Source organism: Pristiophorus japonicus, chromosome 22 (genome assembly GCF_044704955.1).
Source record: "Pristiophorus japonicus isolate sPriJap1 chromosome 22, sPriJap1.hap1, whole genome shotgun sequence".
NCBI lineage: Eukaryota > Metazoa > Chordata > Chondrichthyes > Pristiophoridae > Pristiophorus > Pristiophorus japonicus.
Window position 1 is genome coordinate 4,942,779 of NC_091998.1, and position 26,125 is coordinate 4,968,903.

The 26,125-nt window shown below is 45.4% G+C and overlaps 1 protein-coding gene across 1 annotated transcript in view; it reads right to left on the reverse strand.

Annotated features, from left to right (window-relative positions):
• gbf1 (golgi brefeldin A resistant guanine nucleotide exchange factor 1) overlaps positions 1 to 26,125 on the reverse strand; it is a 55,634-nt gene that overhangs the window by 26,356 nt on the left and 3,153 nt on the right. Inside the window, exons 2-11 of the mRNA XM_070866382.1 lie at positions 25,326 to 25,434; positions 19,070 to 19,306; positions 18,225 to 18,318; positions 16,044 to 16,220; positions 11,249 to 11,313; positions 9,363 to 9,486; positions 7,777 to 7,848; positions 7,225 to 7,319; positions 6,631 to 6,784; positions 3,877 to 4,102 (exon numbers count right to left, since the gene is read on the reverse strand). Coding sequence (XP_070722483.1) covers positions 3,877 to 4,102; positions 6,631 to 6,784; positions 7,225 to 7,319; positions 7,777 to 7,848; positions 9,363 to 9,486; positions 11,249 to 11,313; positions 16,044 to 16,220; positions 18,225 to 18,318; positions 19,070 to 19,306; positions 25,326 to 25,434 — 1,353 coding nt within the window. The remainder of the gene's footprint in view (positions 1 to 3,876; positions 4,103 to 6,630; positions 6,785 to 7,224; positions 7,320 to 7,776; positions 7,849 to 9,362; positions 9,487 to 11,248; positions 11,314 to 16,043; positions 16,221 to 18,224; positions 18,319 to 19,069; positions 19,307 to 25,325; positions 25,435 to 26,125) is intronic.

Genomic DNA, 26,125 nt, shown 5'->3' on the forward strand with positions numbered 1-26,125 from the left:
CTTGACAAATCTTCTGGAATTTTTTTGAGGATGTAACTAGTAGAGTGGACAAGGGAGAACCAGTGGATGTGGTGTATTTGGACTTTCAAAAGGCTTTTGACAAGGTCCCACACAAGAGATTAGCGTGCAAAATTAAAGCACATGGTATTGGGGGTAATGTATTGATGTGGATAGAGAACTGGTTGACAGACAGGAAGCAAAGAGTAGGAATAAACGGGTCCTTTTCAGAATGGCAGGCAGTGACAAGTGGGGTACCGCAAGGTTCAGTGCTGCGACCCCAGCTATTTACAATATACATTAATGATTTGGATGAAGGAGTTGAATGTAATATCTCCAAGTTTGTAGATGACAATAAGCTGGGTGACAGTGTGAGCTGTGAGGAGGACGCTAAGAGGCTGCAGGGTGACCTGGACAGGTGAGGTGAGTAGGCAAATATGCATGGCAGATGCAGTATAATGTGGATAAATGTGAGGTTATCCACTTTGGTGGCAAAAACAGGAAGGCAGATTATTATCTGAATGGTGACAGATTAGGAAAAGGGGAGGTGCAACGAGACCTGGGTGTCATGGTCCATCAGTCATTGAAAGTTGGCATGCAGGTACAGCAGGCAGTGAAGGCGGCAAATGGCATGTTGGCCTTCATAGCGAGAGAATTTGAGTATAGGAGGGGGGGGAAGTCTTACTGCAGTTGTACAGGGACTTGGTGAGGCCATACCTTGAATATTGTGTACAGTTTTGGTCTCCTAATCTGAGGAAGGACGTTCTTGCTATTGAGGAAGTGCAGCGAACGTTCACCAGACTGATTCCCAGGATGGCAGGACTGACATATGAAGAAAAACTGAATCGGCTAGACTTATCTTCACTGGAATTTCGATGAATGAGAGGGGACCTCATGGAAACATATAAAATTCTGACGGGACTGGACAGGTTAGACGCAGGAAGAATGTTCCCGATGTTGGGGAAGTCAGGGGTCACAGTCTAAGGATAAGGAGTAAGCCATTTAGGACCGAGATGAGGAGAAACTTCTTCACTCAGTGAATTGTGAACCTGTGAAATTCTCTACCACAGAAAATTGTTGAGGCCAGTTCGTTAGATATATTCAAAAGGGAGTTAGATGTGGTCCTTACTGCTAAAGGGATCAAGGGGTTATGGAGAGAAAGCAGGAATGGGGTACTGAAGTTGCATGATCAGCCATGATCATATTGAATGGTGGTGCAGGCTCGAAGGGCCGAATGGCCGACTCCTGCACCTATTTTCTATGTTTCTGCAGATCAGGAGTTAGTCACTCACCAGAGAAAGGGAAAAATTGGATACTCAGTCACCCTGAATTTAGGGTTAGGGTTACTAACTGCCTGTTGACTCAGTAGAGACTCAAAAACAGATCAGCCCACCTTGTGCAGAAACAGGTTGTGCCAGGGGACTTGGGGCAAGAAAGCAGAAAGAGAAATTAGTCTTTATAAAAAAACTTTAGCAAATCTACTGGAAGGTTTCTACTAAAACAATCAAATTCTGTGCATCTGATAAGGAAAATGTCCTTCCCAGGTGACCCAAAGCTGTAAATATTTGACATATCTTCTCTTAATTTAAAAATGCCAGCAATTCTCCCTTACACCACCTTCCACCAGCACCCAATATTGTGCAATATTACCAATAATTATATTTAATTCATTGTAATTTTAACTCGTCCTGAAAAATTATGATAGTGTAAGCGACATTAACACTTAACTACCACATAACGCTACTCCAATTTCCTCCTGCACACTCAAAATGTAAACAGCATTTGCCTTTTTAATGTAGTTAATTATCTTAATATTTCTGAGATATCTGACATGCCAATGCATCAGATCTGCCACTTTTGATACTTATTGCAAAAGACAAGGCTGAAGCGTTTGCAACTATTTTCAACCAGAAGTGCCAAGTGTATGATCCACATTGGCCTTCTCCCGAGGTCCCCACTATCACAGAATCCAGTCTTCAGCCAATTCGATTCACTCCACGTGATGTCAAAAAGCAGCGGGCACACTGGATACAGCAAAGGCTGTGGGCCCCAACAACATTCCGACTGTCATGCTGAAGACTTGTGCTCCAGAACTAGCCGCGTCTCTAACCAAGCTGTTCCAGTACAGTTACAACACTGGCATCTACCCGACAATGTGGAAACCTGCCCACGTATGTCCTGTCCACAAAAAGCAGGACAAATCCAATCCGACCAATTGTCGCCCCATCAGTCTACTCTCAATCAAGAGCAAAGTGACGGAAGATATCATCGACAGTGCTATCAAGTGGCACTTAGTCACCAATAACCTGCACACCGATGCTCAGTTTGGGTTCTGCCAGGGCCACTCGGCTCCAGACCTCATTACAATCTTGGTCCAAACATGAACAAAAGAGCTGAATTCCAGAGGTGAGGAGAGAGTGAGTGCCCTTGACATAAAGGCAGCATTTGACCGAGTGAGGCATCACAGAGCCCTAGTAAAACTGAAGTCAATGGGAATCAGGGGGAAAACTCTCCACTGGCTGGAGTCATACCCAGCACAAAGGAAGATGGTTGTGGTTGTTGGAGGTCAATCATCACAGCCCCAGGACATCGCTGCAGGTGATCCTCAGGGAAGTGTCCTAGGCCCAACCATCTTCAGCTGCTTCATCAGTGACCTTCCCTCCATTATATGGTCAGAAGTGGGGATGTTCGCTGATGACCACATAATGTTCAGTTCCATTCCCAACTCCCCAGATAATGGAGCAGTCCGTGCCCGCATGCATCAAGACCTGTACGACATTCAGGCTTGGGCTGATAAGTGGCAAGTAACATTCGCGCCACACAAGTGCCAGGCAATGACCATCTCCAACAAGCGAGAGTCGAACCACCGCCCCTTGACATTCAATGGAATTATCAATGCCAAATCCCAAACCATCATCATCCTGGGGGTTACCACTGACCAGAAACTTAACTGGACCAGCCACATAAATATTGTGGCAACAAGAGCGGGTCAGAGGCTGGGTATTCTGCGGCGAGTGTCTCACCTCCTGACTCCCCAAAGCCTTTCCACCATCTACAAGGCACAAAAGTCAGGAGTGTGATGGAGGAGTGCAGCTCAAACACTCAAGTAGCTCGACACCATCCAGGACAAAGCAACCCGCTTGACCAGGACCCCATCCACCACCTTAAACACTCACTCCCTCCACCACCGGCGCACCGTGGCTGCAGTGTGTACCATCTGCAAGATGCACTGCAGCAACTCGCCAAGGCTTCTTCGGCAGCACCTCCCAAACCCGCGACCTCTACCCCCTAGAAGAATTAAGCACAGCACCACCTCCAAGTCACACACCTTCCTAACTGGGAAATATATCGCCGTTCCTTCATCGTCGCTGGGTCAAAATCCTGAAACTCCCTCCCTAACAGCACTGTGGGAGCACCTTCACCACACGGACTGCAGCAGTTCAAGGCGGCGGCTCACCACAAGATGGTGGCTCACCACCACCTGGACAGGCAATAAGTACTGGCCTTGCCAGCGACGCCCACATCCCAGGAACGGATACATTTTAAAAAGCGCTCAGCTCAAGTTCAGCGTTTGGAGCCATTCGTGAGATTCAATACACCTTAATGGACTCTGTTCGAGATCAAGCAGGTCTTAGAAAATACATTGGCTAGCTGATTCACAAGAGTCTTTACGGTTAGAAGTAGCTGAAGCACGTGTTCAAATTCTCCTTGCGTCCTTGTTTTCAGTTTATTCTCCCCTCCCCCCAGCTTCTCCAGTGTCTGTTTTGTTTTGAACGACTAAAACGGAGAAAACACCAGCTGCTCATCAGCGAAAGGAGCTTCACTTTTCATAACAGCAAAGAAGCTACTTAGCAAATGGGGTTATTCTGGAAATCTAACCTGCGTCATGGCTATCGGCTCCAGATGTTATCTGCAGAGCAGGTGGAGGCTTGACTGCTGCACCAATACATTCTAAGAGAGTAAACAAGGTGCACCAATCATCACTCGAGTGAATATTGGCAGCATTGGTCTTCAGCAGCTCGTGCAGGCCGTACGCAATTTGTCGGCTCACTCTGGATAAGACGTTTGGCTTCATCATGAGGAGAACTCTCAGGGAGAGAAGCACCTGAAAAATAAATGAGAATATTCTATACTTAAAATTAATTCCCCTTTTTCTATTCTGGTGCTTGAAGCTGGATTAAAATGGCCATTAGACAACGCATCACAGGGACACAATAATTCGCAAAGTGCCAAAGGAGGAGTCGATGTTGGACTCTTCACTGGATTCTGTTCTCGTCTTCTTTTGAAGAAAACAATATATTTAGCAAAAAAAATTACATAGTCTCTACTTCACAGCAATACCAATAAAAATCAAAATGTGCAGTTTGGTTAGGTTGGGTTGGAGTAGGGGCAAGGTGCCTCCAAGCCTGGGGCTGACGGGTTCTGTTGGGGTTGAGTCAAAGATGCATCTGAATGTGCTATATCTGATTTGTATACTTGCTGCCCAACACACAGATTTCGAGTCTGCACCTCCAACACCTTGACGAACCATGTTATTTCAGAGTTGGTAAAAAATTTGCTCATTGATGTTGCTGAAATTTCATAAATATTCATTTAGGTGTCCCGAGGATTTAAATAAAATTGTTTTTTTTTTTAAAAAACAGATTGCTCTAAAGCAGTTGCACAAAGAAATTTAACCTGAGCAGCAGAACAGGATTCCTTCTGCACAACATTCCCCCAAGGTGCATGGGTCCGTGGGCGTGCGACAATCGAGGGGATGGGGGGGGGGGGTGGAGTCCGCGGAGGCCACTCACGAGCTGGAAGAGATACCGTGCATGCATGGCGCACATAAAGGAACCTCGCATGGAACAAGAAATTCGAGGGAATATTGCTTCTGCATCAGATTAAAATTGTATCAGATTACAGAGGTTTCAGCTAACTGAAAACATGGCTCGATGTTAATGCTCACTGTATTGCGGCTATTCCAATTATTCAATTTCCATTTGGAAAAATCAAATTGAGTTATCCCGAGCAAAGAAGTCATACAAAAACTATACAACTCACTGGTTCGGCATTTAGGAATGATGTCAAGGTCGAGGGGAGAACGCACCAAGAGATAAGATACCAGGAATAAGAGGCTTTAGTTGAAACTGGATACACTGGGGCTTTTTTCAGTGGAACTAAGATAGAGGTGCTCAAAATTGAGAGGTTTTGATGAGGTAATTCAGGAAAAACTATTTCAATGGGTAACTAAAGAGCAAAAATGTAAGATTATCGCCATAATGAAAGAAGAGGGTCGGAGAATTTGTTTTAGAAAAGACTTGCATTTATATAACGCCTTTCACGACTACCGGACGTCCCAAAGTGCTTTACAGCCAATGAGGTATGTTTCAAGTGTAGTCACCAATGTAGGAAATGCAACAGCCAATTTGCACACAGCAAGCTCCCACAAAAAGCAGTGTGATCATGACCAGATAATCTGTTTGGTGATGTTAATTTATGCTGACGGTTGCAATGTTCTTCTCCAGAGCACTCGTGCAGCCGGCTTTTCAATGTAAAGACCGGACATGCGTGGTATTTTGAATGGCCTGCACAGGGCCAAAAAAAACAAGGAACATTGTTGCAATGCCTCATCAGAAACAATGGTGAAGTAGCATCCATAACAGCTTCAGCAGGGAAGCGCATAAAATAACTAAACAAACATTTTAAACCATTATGGTTAAAAAGGGATGGGGATAGGACTAAACTTTTTTCAGAGAGTAATCAAAGGTGCAATGGGCCAACTGGCCTCCTCCTATGCTGTAAAATTCTGTGACTCTACGTTGCAAGGTTAAATTTAAATGCCTAGAAATTGACCTCCTTGGCGCCTCCCGTTATCACCTCCGGGGGGCGATAACGGGCGCTAAGCACTTAATGACTGGGCGCGACGAGAAGACCGACTCCCGCCATATTCGGCGGGATGTTTGCGGCGGCCGTATGGCGTTGCGCCCCGATCTCCTTCACCCGGAGATCGTGACGGACCCAAACTTCGGTTCCGTCCCCGGCGGAAACACCGGCAGCTGTAGGAGGCGTCCATCAGGAGGCCGGCCGCTTCGGGGGAAAGGTGGCCGAGGCAAGTTAAAACAAATATTTCACTCAATTTATCTCTGATCTTTGCCAGCGATTGATCAGCCCGGCACCCTGCTGCAGTGCCTCGGGCTGATCGGGCCGGATTGTGGCTGCCGTCGGAGAGAAGGCAAGTTCAGCTTTTACAAAGCTGGCCATGATGGCCCTTCCCTTTAAGGGAGGGAAGGAGCCTTCCAACGCGGCAGTGCTGCACACCTACCGCCTGCTGCCTCTTGTGCTCCAGGAAGAAAGTGGAGAGCCTTAGTTAGTGCTCCACTTCCTTTCCTGGAGCGCTAACCCCAAATTCTTTTTAAACTTTGAAAACATGCCGTAAATTTTTCAAACTTCTAAAAACGAGTGCGGCACTCCCGGATTTCTCCCCCAAAAGGTTTTATTAATGTCCATGAACTCATTGAATGGCGGTGCAGGCTAGAAGGGCCGAATGGCCTACTCCTGCACCTATTTTCTATGTTTCTATGAATGCCAGCTGAAGTTTGAAAAAAAATACCAATTTACGCCTTTTAGTTTAGTTGTGCTATTCCTGCGTACCTGTGGACTGATCTCCTCTCTGCGCAGCAGTCGTATTGCCAGCCGTAACAGACCCACAACCGCTCTTTCAACAAGGAAGCACTGCTCTGTGGCATGAACAGTCAAATGGTAGAGATGGTCTCGTATAGTCTGCCAGACACATGAAACACGGTCTCTTTAGAAAGGAACGAGAGAAAAAAAGTTGGTTTAAAAAAAACACACACACAGAACATTGTTCAGGTTGCTGAAGTAATCCGTGAAAGTGGGAGAACAGTGAGTTTCTACTGTCTGAGGCTCTGTTTCAGATCAGACAGAACTCCAAATAAGTTATCTTGCATTTGGGGTGAATTTTTCTAGTGCCCTGATGTTAGCAGCTTGTCGGCATCAGCTTGGAAGAGTTGGTGGATGTCGTCACATTTTTCAAGTAGGTTTCCTGCCATATCAGGTGTGCTTTTTTGGCATTTGTTACAAGCTTCCCGTTTGCAAATAGCATGCAGGGTGATCATTCATCTCCAGTGGCTATTAACAATCCGAAGTAGGGACTGTCCTTCTCTGCTTGTTAACTGTTCTACAATTGGCAAGAAATCAGGTCTGTATTCAGCTTCTGAGATGTACCTGTTCTCCAGCACGATCCGCAGCAACATTTCTAAGCAAAAAGCCGCATCTTCTTCATCGTAGGTCTCCTCGTCTGGTGTCACGGAAATAAGAGCCTGGTGAAATTACAGGTTTTAAAAAGTTTTAATATGGGGTTGGAGTAGCTCTCTAAATCTAAACAAGCTCATACATTTGCAAAATAAATCAAAATTAGATTAATGTTGCATTATGAATGGAACATAACCAATCCTGTAGTTTTTAAACATTGAGAAATTATTGTTCATGAAATTACTGTTCAGAAATGATTTGTGCCCCCTTGTAATATAGGGCTGTTATATTACACATCCCACGTTGCTGAAACAGTGCAGAGCAACTTCTGACTTAATTTAGCAAATTCTTGCAAGTTGTCCCCCATTGGTGATCAGTAAGTGGCTGCAATTGTCTGCATTAGAGCAATGGCCTAAATGGTATCGGCCACATGAGCAGTTAAACATCAGCATGCACAAGACCCAACACGATCCACAAGCAATGGCACGGGAGATCCCCCGATCATAGTGTTTATTTTATAAATACCTTCATCAGCTCTTGAAGAGACTCCAGCTGAAGGAACTTGCTCTCAGTAATCAGCTTCTCAGGGTCACATTGCTGGAATAAAAAGGTCAAAGGAAGATGAGCCGAAAACTAGCAGAATGGACAACAATGTTGTCACTCACCTGAGTAGTATATAACGTGCCACTAAACACTCATTCGGCTGATAAATACTCTCTGCAAAGTACACTGCTGCAATATTACGTCTAACAATGTGAAATAGTTTGCGAAAAGATCAAACTGCATTCCACATCTTGAGCAGATGAAAGAACAAGGTATAAAAGAAAAAAGGAAGACTTGCATTTTTTCAGCACCTTTCATGACCACCCACCGGACGCCTTAAAGATCTTTACAGTCAATGACATTTTGAAAATCAAGTACATTTTGAAGTGCGGTCACTGTTGTAATGTAGGAAACTTAGCAGCAAGCTCTCACAAACAGCAATGCGATAATGACCAGATAATCCTGTTTCTGAGGTTGATGGAGGGATAAATATTGGCCAGGACATCGGGGATTCGAAATAGTGCAGACGGGGCCTTGGTTTAACGTCTCATCCGAAAAACGGCACCTCCGAAAGTGCAGCACTCCCTCGATACTGCACTGGAATGTCAGCCTAGAGCTTGTGCTCAAGTCTCTGGAATGGGACTTGAACCTTCAGGAGGCATGCACAAGATTTCTGGTAAATGCCAGAAAAGAAATGATTTTACAGAGTTTATGGGAGGAGATGGCAAAATTGAAACTAGATCGGTAGTCTTCAGTTCAGGGGCAGAACAACCTCAAAGTAAAAGTATCTGGCAAAAGGAATTTCTTCTTATAATGACGCTGAAGCACTGGGTGTGAGAAAGTGATGTTGTGACTCCTGAAACCCCCGAGGACAGGGAGGGGAAAGTTTGGACTGCAGATTCTGAGGAGGAACAGAAGGAGGGGCAGGTGGAAGCTGAAGTGTTACTGCAGTTGCTGATTTGCATCACTGTTAACTGGTTATTATTAAAGACGCACTCTGTTACATAATGGTGCTCGGGGGCTTTGCCTGGTACTTGAAGACTTCATTACCCAGAGCTTGTGTGGACATGTTAAGCATTCATCTGCTGATAGTCACACAGCTTAATTTCAAGGCCCATCATTAATGTGCGTCCACCTCCTCCCTCCATCATCCAATGCAAAGACACACTGGGAAGATAGGAGAACCGTTTCAACTCTTCTGGATCTCGACTGGTGCTAAATGGTATTTAACGGTATATTTAGAATAGAAAGCTTGCTTTTGCTCTCGGGCAAACCTATTAAAAGGTAATGGGAAATCATAAAACTAACATTTACACAAACAAAATTAATGGGATGAAAAGAAAAAGAAACGGAAATTGGCAAAAGTCTGAAACAATGCGATGTAACAATTCTGAGTGAATGAACTAATGATGGAGCGCACCCTTTTTCCTGTTTTCAGACCACAGCTTTCATTCAACGATAAGCTGTGTTTAGTACATTAGAAGCTACAAAGGTCCACTAAATGCAAAACATGTTCCTAAAGAACATGGACATCTTTCAGGCAGTGAAGTAGCATCAAGTTAATTTACCTTAATACATTCCAGGGCAGCTTGCTTGGCTTCTTCGTTCTCTATAGAGGGTCCCCTTAGGCCGGACTGTTCATTGCCACTTAACGTGAGCCAACTAACAAAGCTCAGGACTGTGGATTCACCGCTTTATTTCAAAACAAAAACATTTGATTTTACCAGAACAACTTGCATTTATATAGCATCTTTAAGGTTTTAAAATATTACAAGGTGCTTTACAGGAGCATTATCAGACACAATTTGACACCGAACCACCCAAGGAGAATTTAGGACAGATGACCAAAAGCTTAGTCAAAGAGGTAGGTTTTGAGAAGCATCTTAAAGGAGGCATGAGAGGTAGAGAGGCGGAGAGGTTTAGGGAGGGAATTTCAGAGCTTGAGACCTTGTCAGCTGAAGGCACAGCCACCAATGGTTGAGCGATTATAATCAGAGATCTCGGGGAGTTGTGGGACTGAAGGAGATTAGAGAGATAGGGAGGGGCGAGGGCCATGGAGGGATTTGAAAACAAGGATGAGAATTTTAAAACTGAGGCGTTGCTTAACCAGGAGCCAATGTAGGTCAGCGAGCACAGGGGTGATGGGTGAGCAGAACTTCTAAGAATTCTGAGAAGTACATTTGTTGTATAGAAACTTGACAAAAATTACAGCAGAAATGTTCACATCCTTTAAGCTATTAATGGTGTTGTCCAGTTTTTGTTGAAACTGCTCAGTTTTTGTCTATAATATATAAAATCACAGTCAGCATCATTCTACTTGATGCTGATGAATTTTGAATGGCACTGCATAAGGACCTAGAGGGGAGCACAAAGCATTTAGTATCAGTTTCGATAAAATTTACCGTAGGGTTGGAGGAAATTACTTATTTTATGACAGTAGCACTACGGGAACAAAACATAATTAACCTTTGAACTATTCTTTTAATACGGATTAGTACATTTTCTACCATGTTACTCATCAGCCAAGGAGTAAAGGTGCAATAGGACATGACCCTAAAGCAATGAACAAGGAAATCGTCCTTGGCCTGGTGATCCTCTCCTACAAACAACATTAAAACAAGCTCTGGGAAACTCCCACCAACCCTCCCACTCCTCACTACCACGAGGGTGACCAACCCTCCCACTCCCACCCCTCACTACCACGAGGGTGACCAACCCTCCCACTCCTCACTACCACCAGGGTTACCAAGGAGTCTCCAGAAATTGAAGATTAACCTCCCGCACACTGCAAACACCCAAGATAAAATTCATAGGGACATTCAAAAAATGGTCTGATAATATTTTAGTTATAAAAATATTGAGATGGGGAAGAAACTCTGTTTGATTGGGTGGAGGCTGTGGGCCAGGTGATGAAACCGCTGGGAATATGTCCAACTAGAGTTGGTAACCTTAACCTCCACTAATCGTCCAAACATCCTCCACCCCCTCCTAATATTCTCCCTCCCCTCTCCCCCTGTCCCCACAGTCCTATCTTCACCTTCCCATTCACTTCCCCCTCCCCTCTCTCCATCTTCCAGCAATGTTCCCTTTCCCTCTCCCCGCGCCCCCCATTTCTATTGTCCCCACTACTGCCACCTCACCTCCCTCTCTCTCCCTATGCCCCACCCCTCTTCCCCCTCCAGCTGCCTTCTCCCTCATCTGGATCCAGTTATTTCCCCCCCCCCCCCCCGCCTAACTCTGCTTGACCCAAATACTGCATTTGGTCTCAACTCCACAAGAGCAATGGCATGGGAGACTGACTTGTACATATTCTCTAAATCAAACAGAGCACTTGGGAAATGAAGAGGAAGATGGAGGTTGTGTGTGATTATAATGTGGCAACACTCAAAACCCAACATCAGACAAGCACAATTTGAATCTTCAGATCATTCAACAATGTAAATGTGCCTCTTACCGATTTGAGGGGGTTTCCTCGCGCTGGAGAGAGATTTTTCCATTGGGTTCCACAAAGTCTTCGACCTACAGGAACACAAGGATTGTTTGCTGACAAAATGACCTTGAGAATCCTAATCGGCCAGTTGTATTTTGTCCAAAAACTTTCAGAACACAGTTTAGAAATGGTTTTAAGCGAGAACTGTCAATATAACTAAGTAATTATGCAATAACAAACAGCTATAATGAGCACGGAAAGCATTAACATAAGAAATAGGAGCAGGAGTCGGCCATTCGGCCACTCGAGTCTGCTCCGCCATTTAATGAGATGATGGCTGATCTTCAACCTAACTCCACTTTCCTGCACTGTCCCAATATCCCTTGATTCCCCTTAATATCCCAAAATCTATCGATCTCTGTCTTGAACATAGTCAACGACTGAGCCTCCACAGCCCTCTGAGGCAGAGAATTCCAAAAGATTCACCACCCTCTGAGTGAAGAAATTTCTCAGCAAGGACAAGAGTGAAACAAAATGATCACGTTTTCAAACATGATCAGATTTAAACATAGGAAAAACATACTTGGAATACTATATGAATGTCCTGATGGAATTTCAAATCCGGCCAGGAGAATGCCGTACTTGGTGTTACTGTCTCTAGTTACAGCACAATCATACATAGAAACATAGAAAGTAGGTGCAGGAGTGGGCCATTCGGCCCCTCAAGCCTACACCACCATTTGATATGATCATGGCTGATCATGCAACTTTAGTACCCCATTCCTGCTTTCTCTCCATACTACTTAATCCCTTTAGCCATAAGGGCCACATCTAACTCCCTTTTGAATATATCTAACGAACTGGCATCAACAACTTTCTGTGGTAGAGAATTCCACAGGTTCACAATTCTCTGCATGAAGAAGTTTCTCCTCATCTCGGTCCTAAATGGCTTACCCCTTATCCTTAGGTTTTGGACCCCCCCAACATCGGGAACATTCTTCCTGCATCTAACCTGTCCAATCCCGTCAGAATTTTATATGTTTCCATAAGCTTTCAACAGAACTGATTGAAAAAGACTGACATTTGAGAAATGCATCAATCTGCTGTCGCAAATAACATTTCTCAGCATTTCCAACCAATGTTCCCCCTAAGGTGTGCTCGTCATGGAGGTCCCACGCAAGCTGTTGCCACTAAAAGATACCAAATTTACAGGGACCGCGCACAAAAAGAAATAAGGGGGAACATTGTTTTTAAACTGTACAATCATATTTTACTCAGCCTTTTGCAAACACATCAGTGGAACAGGTAAGAACTGATGATTCCATTGCTGCAAATGCCCCCGTCACCAACAGTATGGACAATCTCATGAGTAAGATCTGTTCTCTCAGAACAACAACTGCTTTAGATGAAAATACATGCAACTTATTTACTCAAGAGCTTGAAAGGTCTGGGCGCTCCGCCTATCGTTTCATCCGATGGTCTTTGAGTTACATAAGCACCATTGGCTTTACAGAGTAATTAGCAATGGCCATCAGTAAGACCAAGCTTTCCCACCTCCAAGGACACGGTAATCATTGCAAGCAGAAGCAACAGGGTAGAATTTCTATCCAGGTTCCCCCCACTGTCCTTTGGAGCAACGGCATTAACAGCTATTTACGCCGTTTCTCTGGCGTCCCACTGACCCTGCACCAAAGCAGCAGGAGGACCCAGACAGAAATCGTGTCTCATTGACTAGAAATAACACTTCAATGAAAAAAAATAAAAATTCCAAATTGCTTTCAAAGATTGATGATCTGAGAACTGAACAGCAGGTGGCAGTGTCACCCTGTTATGAGCAGAGTTAGATTAGGACGAGAAGCTTTCCTTTCGAGAACATTAATACGTTTCAAATGTAGACACTCAACAGGTAAAGATACAAGCAAACTGAAGTACGTGAGCCACGTGCAACAAGGGTTCATAACTTTGGAACAGCCTGGGAGGGGGAGAAATCCGCCTTTGCAGATTTCTCAGCCTGGCTTCCCAGCCACTGTTCTCCAGCCCCTCTCAAGTTGCAACTCACTGCTCGATATGAACGCTACAGAGGCGTTTCTCATTGAAAGTTGGAAGCCTTCAGATCGAGAACCATCATCGGATCTGAATAGAAGATAGACAGCATCAGCTAAATCCTGCGCATGGTCCAGCGTGCTCATCCTGGGCACTGTTTTTGATGTAGTCGAAGTCCATCTCCCTTCAACTTCAGTGACATCCATGTTAGGTACGCAGTATCTCTCTTTGCAGACATTAGGCTCACCGGCTGCACTCAAACATTTTTATTCCACAGAATGGTCTCTAGTTGATTTTTTCTTTTAAGAACCATGTCAAAAATCTCACTAGAACTCGGTCATTGGCCCTACTGACTGCAACTCAGCATACTCAAACTATCTTAAGCTTCTCTGCTTCATGGTGGATCTTGCGGGGGCACATGATCTAAGTATCATGCACAGTGCTGGACTTTCCTGAGAAGTCATGGATCAATGCGCAGATGCAGCATCATAATCCAAGATTGATGGCATGCACAGGGAATGAAAGATATGGCTGGTACTCCATCTATTCATGCTTCTAACCATCCTGACTGAATAGAAAGTGCTGCCCCATCACTTTCAACAGGATAAATCTGCCCACCACAGTGGAATTTCACTGGAAAAAAAAAAACTGTGCGCGTTTTTCTGCAAGGGTATGATTATTACAACACTAAACGTTAGATTGAAATCTAAGGAAATGCAACAATTTAGAGATTCTGATGGGGAAAAAGTAGCTGCTTTTCACTGAAATCTGCTTCTCAAATTATGTTCAAGTTTCGGACCGTGGATTTAGCTGGGATTTATAACTTGTCAAGCCAGGATAAACAAAAGTCAGTTCAATCTATTTAGAGATAATTTAGCGCTTAGCAAATTTCAAATCATGGCAATCTGTTAATGTACTTGAGATTAACACCTAGCTCAGATTTCAGCAGATTAATAAAACCTGCATCTTGCCGCAGCGATTAAGTGAACTTTCAATGCTTAATCTTTGGGAGGTCAGGTGATGAACAGGGAGATAATCACAGGAACGTGACTGGATACTGATATAATTACAATCTCACCAATAATGGGCACTTTATCAGAGTTGTGATTTTTCTCATTCAAATGTCAGGCACCTAACATTCCACAAAGAACTGTTTCTGCCCCTCCCACCTCTACTGCACAAGAGATGGAACCAGTGTGTTACAGCGATTTAAAGTAGTAAGGGCATAAAGCAGCTAACAACCTGTATTTATATAATGTAGTGAAATGTCCCAGGGCACTTCACAGGAGTATTACGAGATTAAAAAGTTGACACCGAACCGCATAAGTAGAAATCAGCGCAGGTGACCAAAAGCTTGGTCAAAGAGGTAGGTTTTAAGGAGCATCTTGAAGGAGGAAAGAGAGGCAGAAAGGCGGAGGGGTGTAGGGAGAGAATTCCAGAGCTTGGGGCCCAGGCAACAGAAGGCAAGGCCACCGATGATGGAGCGATTATAATCAGGGATGCTCAAGAGGGCATCTCGGGGGGTTGTGGGGCTGGAGGAGATTAGGAGGTAGGGAGGGGCGAGGCCATGGAGGGATTTGAAAACAAGAATGAGAATTTTAAAATCAAGGTGTTGCTTAACCGGAAGCCAATGTAGGTCAGCGAGCACAGGGGTGATGGGTGAGCGGACCTTGGTGTGAGTTAGGACACAGGCAGGCAAGTTTTGGATAAGGATAGTTAAAATGAGAATAATGAAATTCAAATTATTGTGCCCGCTAGGCACTTCTGTACAAAGCTTGTGTGTGTAGATGCAACTACTATCGGCCGGAACTCACCATTCTCATTCAGATATTCCAGTTTCAGAAATGCACGATCTTTCTAATTCTGATTATTTAAAAAAAATCATTCTTCCCAAAGTGTGGGCGTTGCTGGCAAGGCCAGCATTTACTGCCTATCCCTGGCTGCCTCGAGAAGGTGGTGAACCGCCGCCTTAAACCGCTGCAGCCCGTGAGGTGAAGGTGCTCCCACAGTGCTGTTTAGGATATAAAAGCAAAATACTGCCGGGTGCTGGAATCTGAAATAAACACAGAAAATGCTGGAGATACTCAGCAGGTCAGGCAACATCTGTGGAGAGGGTTAATGTTTCAGGTCGATGACCCTTTGTCAGAACTAGAAAAAGTTAGAGAGTTAACAGGTTTTTCAGCAAGTGACCTGAAACGTTAACTCTGTTTCTCTCACCACAGATGCTGCCTGATCTGCTGAGCATTTCCAGCATTTTCTGCTGTTTAGGATGTGCCAGGGGGAGTCCTGCCAACTATTGTGTGTATTTATACTTTATGCAAGTGAATTATTTTTCCACTAAGCAGTGAAAATATCCTTCACTCCCAAATAAATAGGAACCAGCACCCACTATTGTACTTGGACCATCACCAGATTCTTCTTTGTTTGAACATATGTGTACAATGAAGTTAAGACATTCAAGAAAGCAAATCGAATTACATTGTCTTCTACCAGAATTAGTTCTTCATTTAGCATTTATTAGAGATGTACGAAAAAGTACACCAGCATTTTCTGAAAAATGTACCTTGATACATTACTCATTGTCATCTCAATGACTATCTTATTGTCGTTATATGATTGCAAATCAAGGACAATTAATTTTTGCTAAAGACAAACATCACAACAGCCACATATTTTATCATAAACTTGTCATTGTTCTTCTTTGTGCTTGCGATACCACAAGTATTGACCGGAATTTAATTTAACAATGAAAAGTGCTTCAGGAGGAAATGCTTACCTCCACCATGGCTTTGGGCAAAAGCTCCGCACGGAAAAGCTGCAGCATCGCATCCATAATGTTCTTCCACCCCTCTCGGAGAATGTCACCATGACGATGCGACAGATTAAACACCGTCTTGGCTGCCAGTTGAGCCTTTGCGTTGCTACCAAAAACATTTGGAAGATTTTCTACAGACTGTAGGAAAAGAGCACAATACAATGGATTAACAGCAACAAAAAAGCATGGTGACCGTAGTTGATTTAATCAAAAGGGGTTGAGCTTATGTTGGAAACCCTGGAATAAGTGAAGGAGCCAAAAGACCAGGAGTTTCCATTAGAGTTTGAGCTATAGCTGAAACACAGGCAATACAATGAAGAGGTTGCTTTTCTTCACACACTGTTACCCTTAGACAGCTTTTATATTGCAAATTGCATTCAGAGTGCCTGGCATCCATGAATTGACATCCAATGCTTATGCTGTTAAAACTGTTTTTCATAGCCTGGCACCTATGGATCCAAGAGTTTGCTGCCAGAGTACAGATATCAATAATAACGACTGACAGTAACTTTAAGCAACTTTGTCACCATTTTCACTGCAACATCATGTACAGTTCTATCAAATCTTAGATAGTTTCAAACATCAAAGGATTTTTAGTTTTTATTGTTTCTTGTTCATTATCAAGACCCAGATAGAATATCAAATAGACCTCATATCATACTCGAAAATACTACTGGATAAATGCTGTGTCTAAGAGGCCTGACGATTACACTGCATTATTCCACACCAAGAGCAAGGTGGAATACTCAGTACTGTAAATCATCCATCATGAATACTGCGTCATGTAATTAAATGAACTTTCCATAACTCGGGAGCCTCTGACCAACAAAGGCAGACATTGATGCGGAGATTCAGCATCGCCTCCAGTGCGGCAGTGCAGCCTTCGGCCGTCTGAGGAAAAGTGTGTTTGAAGACCAGGCCCTTATATCGACCACCAAGCTCATGGTCTACAGGGCTGTAGTAACACCCGCCCTCCTGTATGGATCTGAGGCATGGACAATGTAGAGAAGGCACCTCAAGTCGCTGGAGATACATCACCAACGATGCCTCCGCAAGATCCTGCAAATCCCCTGGGAGGACAGACGCACCAACATCAGTGTCCTCGACCAGGCTAACATCCCCAGTATTGAAGCACTGACCACACTCGATCAGCTTCGCTGGGCAAGCCACATAGTACGCATGCCAGATTCGAGACTCCCGAAGCAAATGCTTTATGCAGAACTCCTTCATGGTAAACGAGCCAAAGGAAGGCAGTGGAAACATTGTAAGGACACCCTCAAAGCCTCCCTGGTAAAGTGCGACATCACCACTGACACCTGGGAGACCCTGGCCGCAGACCGCCCAAGGTGGAGAAAGTCCATCTGGGAGGGCGGTGAGTTCTTCGAGTCTCAACGCAAAGAGCATGAAGAGGCCAAGCGCAGGCAGCGGAAGGAGCGCGCGGCAAACCAGCCCCACCCACCTCTTCCCCCGACGAGTGTCTGTGGCTCTCGTATCGGGCTGTTCAGCCATCAAAGAACTCACTTTGGGAGTGGAAGCAAGTCCTCCTCGATTCCGAGGGACTGCCTCTGATGATGATGACCTATGGGTCCAAGAGTTTGCTGCCAGAGTACAGATATCAATATATACGACTGACGGTAACTTCAAGCAACTTTGTCACCATTTTCACTGCAACATCATGTACAGTTCTATCAAATCTCAGATAGTTTCAAAAATCAAATGATTTTTAGTTTTTATTGTTTCTTGTTCATTACCAAGGCCCAGATAGAATATCAAATAGACCTCATATCATACTCGAAAATATACACTTCTGGATAAATGCTGTGTCTAAGAAGCCTGACGATTACACTGCATTATTCCACACCAAGAGCAAGATGGAATACTCAGTACTGTAAATCACCCATCACGAAGACTGCGTCATGTAATTAAATGAACTGCCATTACCACTAGCCTCCTATATAAGAGAAAGCAAAAGATTCAAATGAGAAGAAATTCTTGGCCCAAAATATTATTTTAATAAATGTCTTCATTACTAATGTTGACAAAAGCAAAGCACCAGTGGTACAGGGTATAAATTACCTCCGTACCTTTCAGGACACAATCTCAGCAGTTAGGTGAAATAATGAAGTATTATAAAGCACCAACCTCACTGCTAAGAGCTGTAAACTTGCACAGGGAGATGATAAGGTTGTCAAACACATCACTCAGTCCATAATGAGCCGAGATCATTGCACATTTCCTAAACATGGGAAGAGAGAAAAATGATCACTGCACAGATAGATGAATCAGTCTTTCAAGTTCTAACTATGGAAAAGGTTAAACACAGAGTATGATTTGATCATAGATTTGAGCCTGAACACTCCGAATGGCACAAGTTCAATGGAATACAAGTTATTAACAATTTCAGTGGACAATGTGGAAATACATACATACTAGGAAACCTGAATAAATGAGTTCAAGTTAAACGATTTATATGTCTTATTAATAATTTTCAATATTTTCCCTAGTACAGATACATGTCGATCAAACAACTTTCATTCTCAGAATGCTCGAATAAAACAAAAAGCAAAGCTGAATGACAGAAAAACAGGAGTTCATCTAAATTCTTCTGAATATTCGATTTAAGAGTTACTGATGATGGCAAACTCTAGAATGTACAATTCGAATCTATGAAGATTCACTACAAGGTTTGGCTGAGCGTGTTATAACTCAAGTATAATCAGTGTGGGATTTGCTTTGTGTTGCAATAAGGAACAAGGTTGATTAAAGCAAGAGGTGAATCAGAGTGCTTCACTCAGCTGAAGGTCCTCCACAGCATCATACACACAAGAACATCAGCCATCACTGCTCCACACCCAATTCAACTGTGACATGTCCTACACACACACTTTTTCCAAATATAAATATCTGTTTTGTACCACAGAGGTCCCTCTTTTACAATATGCACTAATTTTAAGGCACACGAGCGATTAACGTTCCATAACTTTTACCTGAAACCGGATATTGCCTTCTGTATTATAGTTTCATCCAAGCTCTTGTCAAAAACATAGGAAAGCGCAGCTATGGTGGGACCCCAGGTCATGGTGAATAGGTCGTGGTCAAAGCTTCCAGGAGGTACGTGGAGGAAAATGCCTTCTGATGCACTCCCACGGTTCAAAAGTACATTCCATATGTAGTTCTCTCTGACAAAACCGGTTTGTTCCTCTGGCATCACAATCTCATCATTCCTGAGGTAAAAAAAAAATGGAAATGATTTGAGATATTGTACAAGCACATACAGCAATGTTACGGCACATTTGTCTCTGTAACAATAAGTACATTCAGTTTGAGCCTATTTTATAATCTACACTTTATCCTCAATGGTAAAATCATTATTCCAGTGAAATTTTGTAAAGGGAAATTTTGGAGAGGGGAAAAAAATTAGAGAAAAGTTTATTTTGCGATTTGTACACAGTATATTAGCTGTATATGTACAGGCAAATTAGGTACAATTAACACTCATCTGGCCCAGATGTAATCCACAAAACGGAAGCAAGGAGCAACATCAAAAATGGTTGTAAAATCTGAAGTCACTGCCAAAATAAGAACTATTTCCACTGGCAAGAGTGTCGGAAACCAGAGGACACAGATTTAAGGTGATTGGCTAAAGAACCAAAGGTAACATGAGGGAATGTTTTTTTTACACAAGTTGGTGATTTGGAATGCACGGCCGGAAAGGGTGACGAAAATAGATTCAATAGCAACTTTCAAAAGGAAATTGGATAAATAAGTCAAAGGAATTTATTTTAATTTTATTTTCTTTACATGGCTATGGGTAAGGAGCAGGGGAGTGGGACTAACTGGATCGCTCCACCAAAGAGCTGGCTTAGGCACGATGGGCCGAATGGCCTCCTTCTGTGCTGTATCTTTCTATGAAATGCTAATTATTGAAACAAAATTTAGTTGCCACATTCTGAACATCATTCTGCAACCTTCCAATCCCTTTACAAGTATTTTTTCCTTTTAGTTAGGTGGTTTAATCAACATTAATGAACTGAGGTGAATCTATTCGATTTAAAGAAATGTTGGCATTTCATTGGGTTAATGCTCCACCTGGTGTGGTACTGAGCCACACATGCACACCTGGAGTGCACTCACATCAGACACCTCGGCAAGGCTTGTTGAGCCTTGGGATCAGCATTTCCTAATAAAAATCAGTCAAGCAAGCCTATATGGTTTCAGTTTTCAGAAACGAATGGAACAAATGGCATTCTGAAAACCCTGATTAAAATCCTAGAATCCCCTTAATAACAAGAAGTGAACTTATCCACCAATCACAGACCGATGACCTTGGTTACAGGCCTATATTCAGAGCTGTTTTTGAGTTGTTGGTTGTTTGAGTTTTCAAGGTTTTCCTTCAACCTGTCCAGCAGCTTTCCAGGTCAGCATAAGCATATTAACAACTTCCAACCTTCAGAGTTACAACACTGGACCAGGTCAAATATTTCATTCATGTGTCCCTTCGTAACAAGAGCGGCTAAAGTTAGAAAGTAATTCATTGGATGCAAAGTGCTTTGGGATGCCCGGAGGATGTGATAAGTTGCTATATAAACGCTCAGCACTTTCTTCAGAGTTAATTTTAGAAATGTAAAATGTTCCCATGGCTCATTAATCTCTGTCGGCGGTACAGATAGAGGATTTTAATAGTAAATGCAAAAGCAAAGTAGCTTTCAATAATTATGAATTGCATGTGTCTCAGATTGAAACCATCTGAGGCAATAGTATGGACATCCTGCATCTCAGGCACTCTGAGCTCTTAATCTTCAAAGCAACCAATTATACTAAATTAAATCAGGAATATATATATTTTTTTACCAAATTTCTAAAATCTTTGCCAAGTTCTTCCTTCCCAAAAACTTTATATATGAATTTATAAACATTGAAGCATCAAAACATACGTACTTGTGCGAAGCATTTGGTATTTATGACCAAGGTGACATGACAGGAAGGGTAACAATATAAATAGCTTGCAAACATCTAACTGGCTTTTCCAACAGCGTTAATATTACCCAGTTCTATTTTTAAACCACATCACAGCCACCCAGGTTTATGAGGAACATATGAACTAGACCGAATGCCAGCGTCCAAATATTGCTTTAGCTTGTTACGTGATTATTCATACCCGAGCGGTGGTCTTTCATTTATTAACTGTAGTGATTTGCCCTTGAAGTGAATTAAATAAATTTTTTACATTTCTGGAACAGGTCACCAATGGGTTCACTCCCACTAACTGTGACTGAACTATCTCTAAGGGCAAAACTTCACTCTTGCCAATTGAAAATCACTATTAGCCACAGAACTGCTTCTTTGGAGAGTTACTTTATAAGGTTACACCAACAGCTCATAGCGAGTAGATACAGCAAGCAGTGTGGCACTGGGGTCAATAAATCAGGAAATTTCAGCTTCAATCCCTGGTCTTTGCTTAGTCCTCGCTGATGACGTGATAAGTTGCTAAACAGATGCATATTTTTTGTCAGCTAATTTCAGCCAAGGAGCTGAGGGTGGTGGGGGTGGGGGGGGGGACAGTTACAACTAGCCTCAATCTCCTCAGGCTCATGGATAATCACACAGGGGCTTCCTGACTCAATCAAAAGCTGCAGTATTGTGGATTCGTCAGTAGGGGCCTGACTGGAGGAGAGCATCACAGCAGGAGCTGCAGTATTGTGGATTCCGCAGGACAATCCCGGCTGGAGGAGAGCATCACAGCGGGAGCAGGAGCTCATTCCTGCTGACAAAGGCCCAATCACTACCCGAGAATTTGTTTTAATTTTAAATTTACCTAAATCTGTACTGGGTGTGGGAGCAACTTGGAGCAACTGACTGACAGACTCTCGGGGCAGAAATTGCACACCGCCCAAAACGGGGCGCACCCTTTGTTTTTTTGAAGTTTTTCTCTGCCACAACCCATGCGGCGGAGATGCCGTTGATATTTGGCACTTTGAAGTGTTTTTCCGGTCGGGGCAGATGTCGTGGCAGCTGCAGGGCACAAGTGCCCTTGCAGCGGGTCACCCGCCCCGGCCAGTCACTCGCGCCACACTGACGCGGAACAAAGTCTGTCCCCTTCAGTTAAAGGGGAGGGCCGCTGCGACTTCTGCATACTTTTTAAGATAGGGTCACTGGGCCACCAGGGCGGGTTTTGGCCGAGCCAGCGGCCTAGCATCTAAGATGGGGTGCCAGGCTGCCAGGGGCATAATTGTTGGGCCAACCTGGCAGTTGGCCGACAATAAAAAATAAAATGGCATCGCCAGCATTGCCACCTCCCCTTTAAGGGCGGCCGCCGAACAACAAGTGCACCGACAGAAAAAGATGTCGGGACACGGATTGGCGATGGTGCCGCTCCTGCGGGGCAATTCTGGGAAGGGGTTGGCGCAGGTCGGTAAGGGGTTGGCGCATGCACGCCGCAGCAGGAAAACAGGCGGAGCTGTCCTCTACATTGCTGCGACTCTGAGGAAAGGCAATTTAAAACATGATGGCCCCCCCCCGCGGAGAATCGGCTGCCATTCTGCGCCGTCCGTAGCCATCGCTTTCAGGCGGCCAAAGGCCTTATCGGGAGGGGCAAGTTCGGCCCCACAGAGATAGAACCGGAGGCTGCTAACCGCTCTGGACCCGACATCCAGCTGTCAAAGCAAGAAAGCCCCCCACCTCTGGCATACAGCAGGGTCAATGACACCCACCCCACCAGGCCCCAGCAGCCACTGCTAATCTTCCTCCACCTGAACCTCAAGGCTGTTGCCCTTTAAGAAAAGGGAGAGAGGGAGGAGAGAAAGGGAGGGAGGGAGAGAGAGAAAGGGAGGGAGGGAGGGAGAGAAAGGGAGGGAGGGAGAGAAAGGGAGGGAGGGAGGGAGGGAGAGAAAGGGAGGGAGGGAGGGAGGGAGAGAAAGGGAGGGAGGGAGGGAGAGAAAGGGAGGGAGGGAGGGAGAGAAAGGGAGGGAGGGAGGGAGGGAAAGGGAGGGAGGGGCGAAAGGGAAGGAGGGGCGAAAGGGAGGGAGGGGCGAAGGGGAGGGAGGGGCGAAAGGGGCGAAAGGGAGGGAGGGGCGAAAGGGAGGGAGGGGCGAAAGGGAGGGAGGGGCGAAAGGGAGGGAGGGGCGAAAGGGAGGGAGGGGCGAAAGGGAGGGAGGGGCGAAAGGGAGGGAGGGGTGAAAGGGAGGGGAAGAAAGGGAGGGGAAGAAAGGGGGGGAGGAGAGAAAGGGGGGGAGGAGAGAAAGGGAGGGAGGAGAGAAAGGGAGGGAGGGGAGAAAGGGAGGGAGGGGAGAAAGGGAGGGAGGGGAGAAAGGGAGGGAGGGGAGAAAGGGAGGGAGGGGAGAAAGGGAGGAAAGGGGAGAAAGGGAGGGAGGGGAGAAAGGGAGGAAAGGGAGAAAGGGAGGGAGGGGAGAAAGGGAGGGAAGGGAGAAAGGGAGGGAGGGAGGGGAGAAAGGGAGGGAGGGAGGGGAGAAAGGGAGGGAGGGAGGGGAGAAAGGGAGGGAGGGAGGGGAGAAAGGGAGGGAGGGAGGGGAGAAAGGAGAAAGGGGGGGGAGGGGAGAAAGGGGGGGGGAGGGGAGAAAGGGGGGGGAGGGGAGAAAGGGGGGGAGGGGAGAAAGGGGGGGAGGGGAGAAAGGGGGGGAGGGGAGAAAGGGGGGGAGGGGAGAAAGGGAGGGGAGAAAGGGAGGGGAGGAGAGAAACGGAGGGGAGGGAGGGAGGGGAGGAGAGAAAGGGAGGGGAGGGAGGGAGGGGAGGAGAGAAAGGGAGGGGAGGGAGGGAGGGAGGAGAGAAAGGGAGGGTGGGAGGGAGGGAGGAGAGAAAGGGAGGGTGGGAGGGAGGGAGGAGAGAAAGGGAGGGGAGAAAGGGAGGGAGGGGAGGAAAGGGAGGGAGGGGAGAAAGGGAGGGAGGGAGGGAGGGAGAAAGGGAGGGAGGGAGGGGAGGGGAGGGAGGAGGGAGGGAGGGAGGGAGGGAGGGAGGGAGGGAGGGAGGGAGGGAGGGAGGGAGGGAGGGAGGGAGGGAGGGAGGGAGGGAGGGAGGGAGGAGGGAGGGAGGGAGGGAGAAAGGGAGGGAGGGAGGGAGAAAGGGAGGGAGGGAGGGAGAAAGGGAGGGAGGGAGGGAGAAAGGGAGGGAGGGAGGGAGAAGGGAGGGAGGGAGGGAGGGAGGGAGGGAGGGAGGGAGGGAGGGGAGAAAGGGAGGGAGGGGGAGGGAGAAAGGGAGGGAGGGAGGGGAGGGAGGGAGGGGAGAAAGGGAGGGAGGGAGGGGAGAAAGGGAGGGAGGGAGGGGAGAAAGGGAGGAAGGGAGGGAGGGGAGGAAGGGAGGGAGGGGAGAAAGGGAGGGAGGGAGGGAGGGAGGGAGGGGAGAAAGGGAGGGAGGGAGGGGAGAAAGGGAGGGAGAGAGGAGAGAAAGGGAGGGAGGGAGGGGAGAAAGGGAGGGAGGGAGGGGAGAAAGGGAGGGAGGGAGGAGAGAAAGGGGGGAGGGAGGAGAGAAAGGGGGGAGGGAGGAGAGAAAGGGGGGAGGGAGGAGAGAAAGGGGGGAGGGAGGAGAGAAAGGGGGGAGGGAGGAGAGAAAGGGGGGAGGGAGGAGAGAAAGGGGGGAGGGAGGAGAGAAAGGGGGGAGGGAGGAGAGAAAGGGGGGAGGGAGGAGAGAAAGGGGGGAGGGAGGAGAGAAAGGGGGGAGGGAGGAGAGAAAGGGGGGAGGGAGGAGAGAAAGGGGGGAGGGAGGAGAGAAAGGGGGGAGGGAGGAGAGAAATGGGGGAGGGAGGAGAGAAAGGGGGGAGGGAGGAGAGAAAGGGGGGAGGGAGGAGAGAAAGGGGGGAGGGAGGAGAGAAAGGGGGGAGGGAGGAGAGAAAGGGGGAGGGAGGAGAGAAAGGGAGGGAGGGAGGAGAGAAAGGGGGGAGGGAGGAGAGAAAGGGGGGAGGGAGGAGAGAAAGGGAGGGAGGGAGGAGAGAAAGGGAGGGAATTGACGGCCGCGTTTCCTACATTACAACAGTGACTACACTTCAAAAAAGTACTTCACTTGCTGTGAAGCACTTTGGGAAGGGCGTGAAAGGCGCTATATAAATGCAAGTCTTTCTTTCTTTCATCGTATAAAGTTCACTTCTCAAACATGATTTGGAAATATCCTTTATAAAAGCAACAGAAGATTTTGCTCATAAGATGCAGCTCACTCTAGATTGCTGCTAAAACTATGGAGGTGGCGAGGCAATTCATAGCTGATTAGAAGTGAAATTTTTAAGTGAAACCAACTTACTTGATTGCATTATAGATGTCCTCCAACATATCTTGGTCAAAATCTTTAGAACCATTGACTCCTTTTAAATTCTTCTTGAATTGCTGTAGCAGGAAAAAAGGTAACAAAACTAAATAAGACCAAAAATCCTTGTTACAATTGCAAGGTAGTTGATATTGTTCCCACTTACCCAAATAACCATTAAAAAAAAGGAATTGAAGTCACCTTAATGTATTAACATTAAAAATCTATCATTCACTTTCCTTACAATAAACAACATGAAGGACAGGTGTGGTGCTGGTACATGTTTAGCTTTCAGTTTATTAAACTGAATTCAAGGAATAGGTCAAGCAGGCTATCTGATGAAACACAGCACCATTTTAAGTATGTAAAGGGATTTAAAAGCTTATTTTACAGTGAACAAGTAATTACTGTTGACTTTGCCTGTCAAAGAAAACATATCTTTCACTTGGAGTTTTATAAGATAGATTTCAATGTTGATTTTAACAACGTTAGTAAAATTAAAACCTTCTTCGTCTATCCATTAGGATGGAATAGTCATATTATTATTTAATGAAGCAATGATCTTACAGAATTACCACAAATAATTCGAGTCAGTATGGAGCTCAGAAATTGCATTAAAAGACGTATTTCTTCAAAAGTCCACTCCATTCTTCTTCTGAGGCAGTCTCTCGGAGTCAAGGATGACTTGCATGCACACTAAAATGAGTTCTCAGATGACTGATGAGTCCAACGAGGGACCTACAGTCTCGGTCACAGGTGGAGCAGACAGTGGTTAAAGGGACGGATGGGTGGAGTGC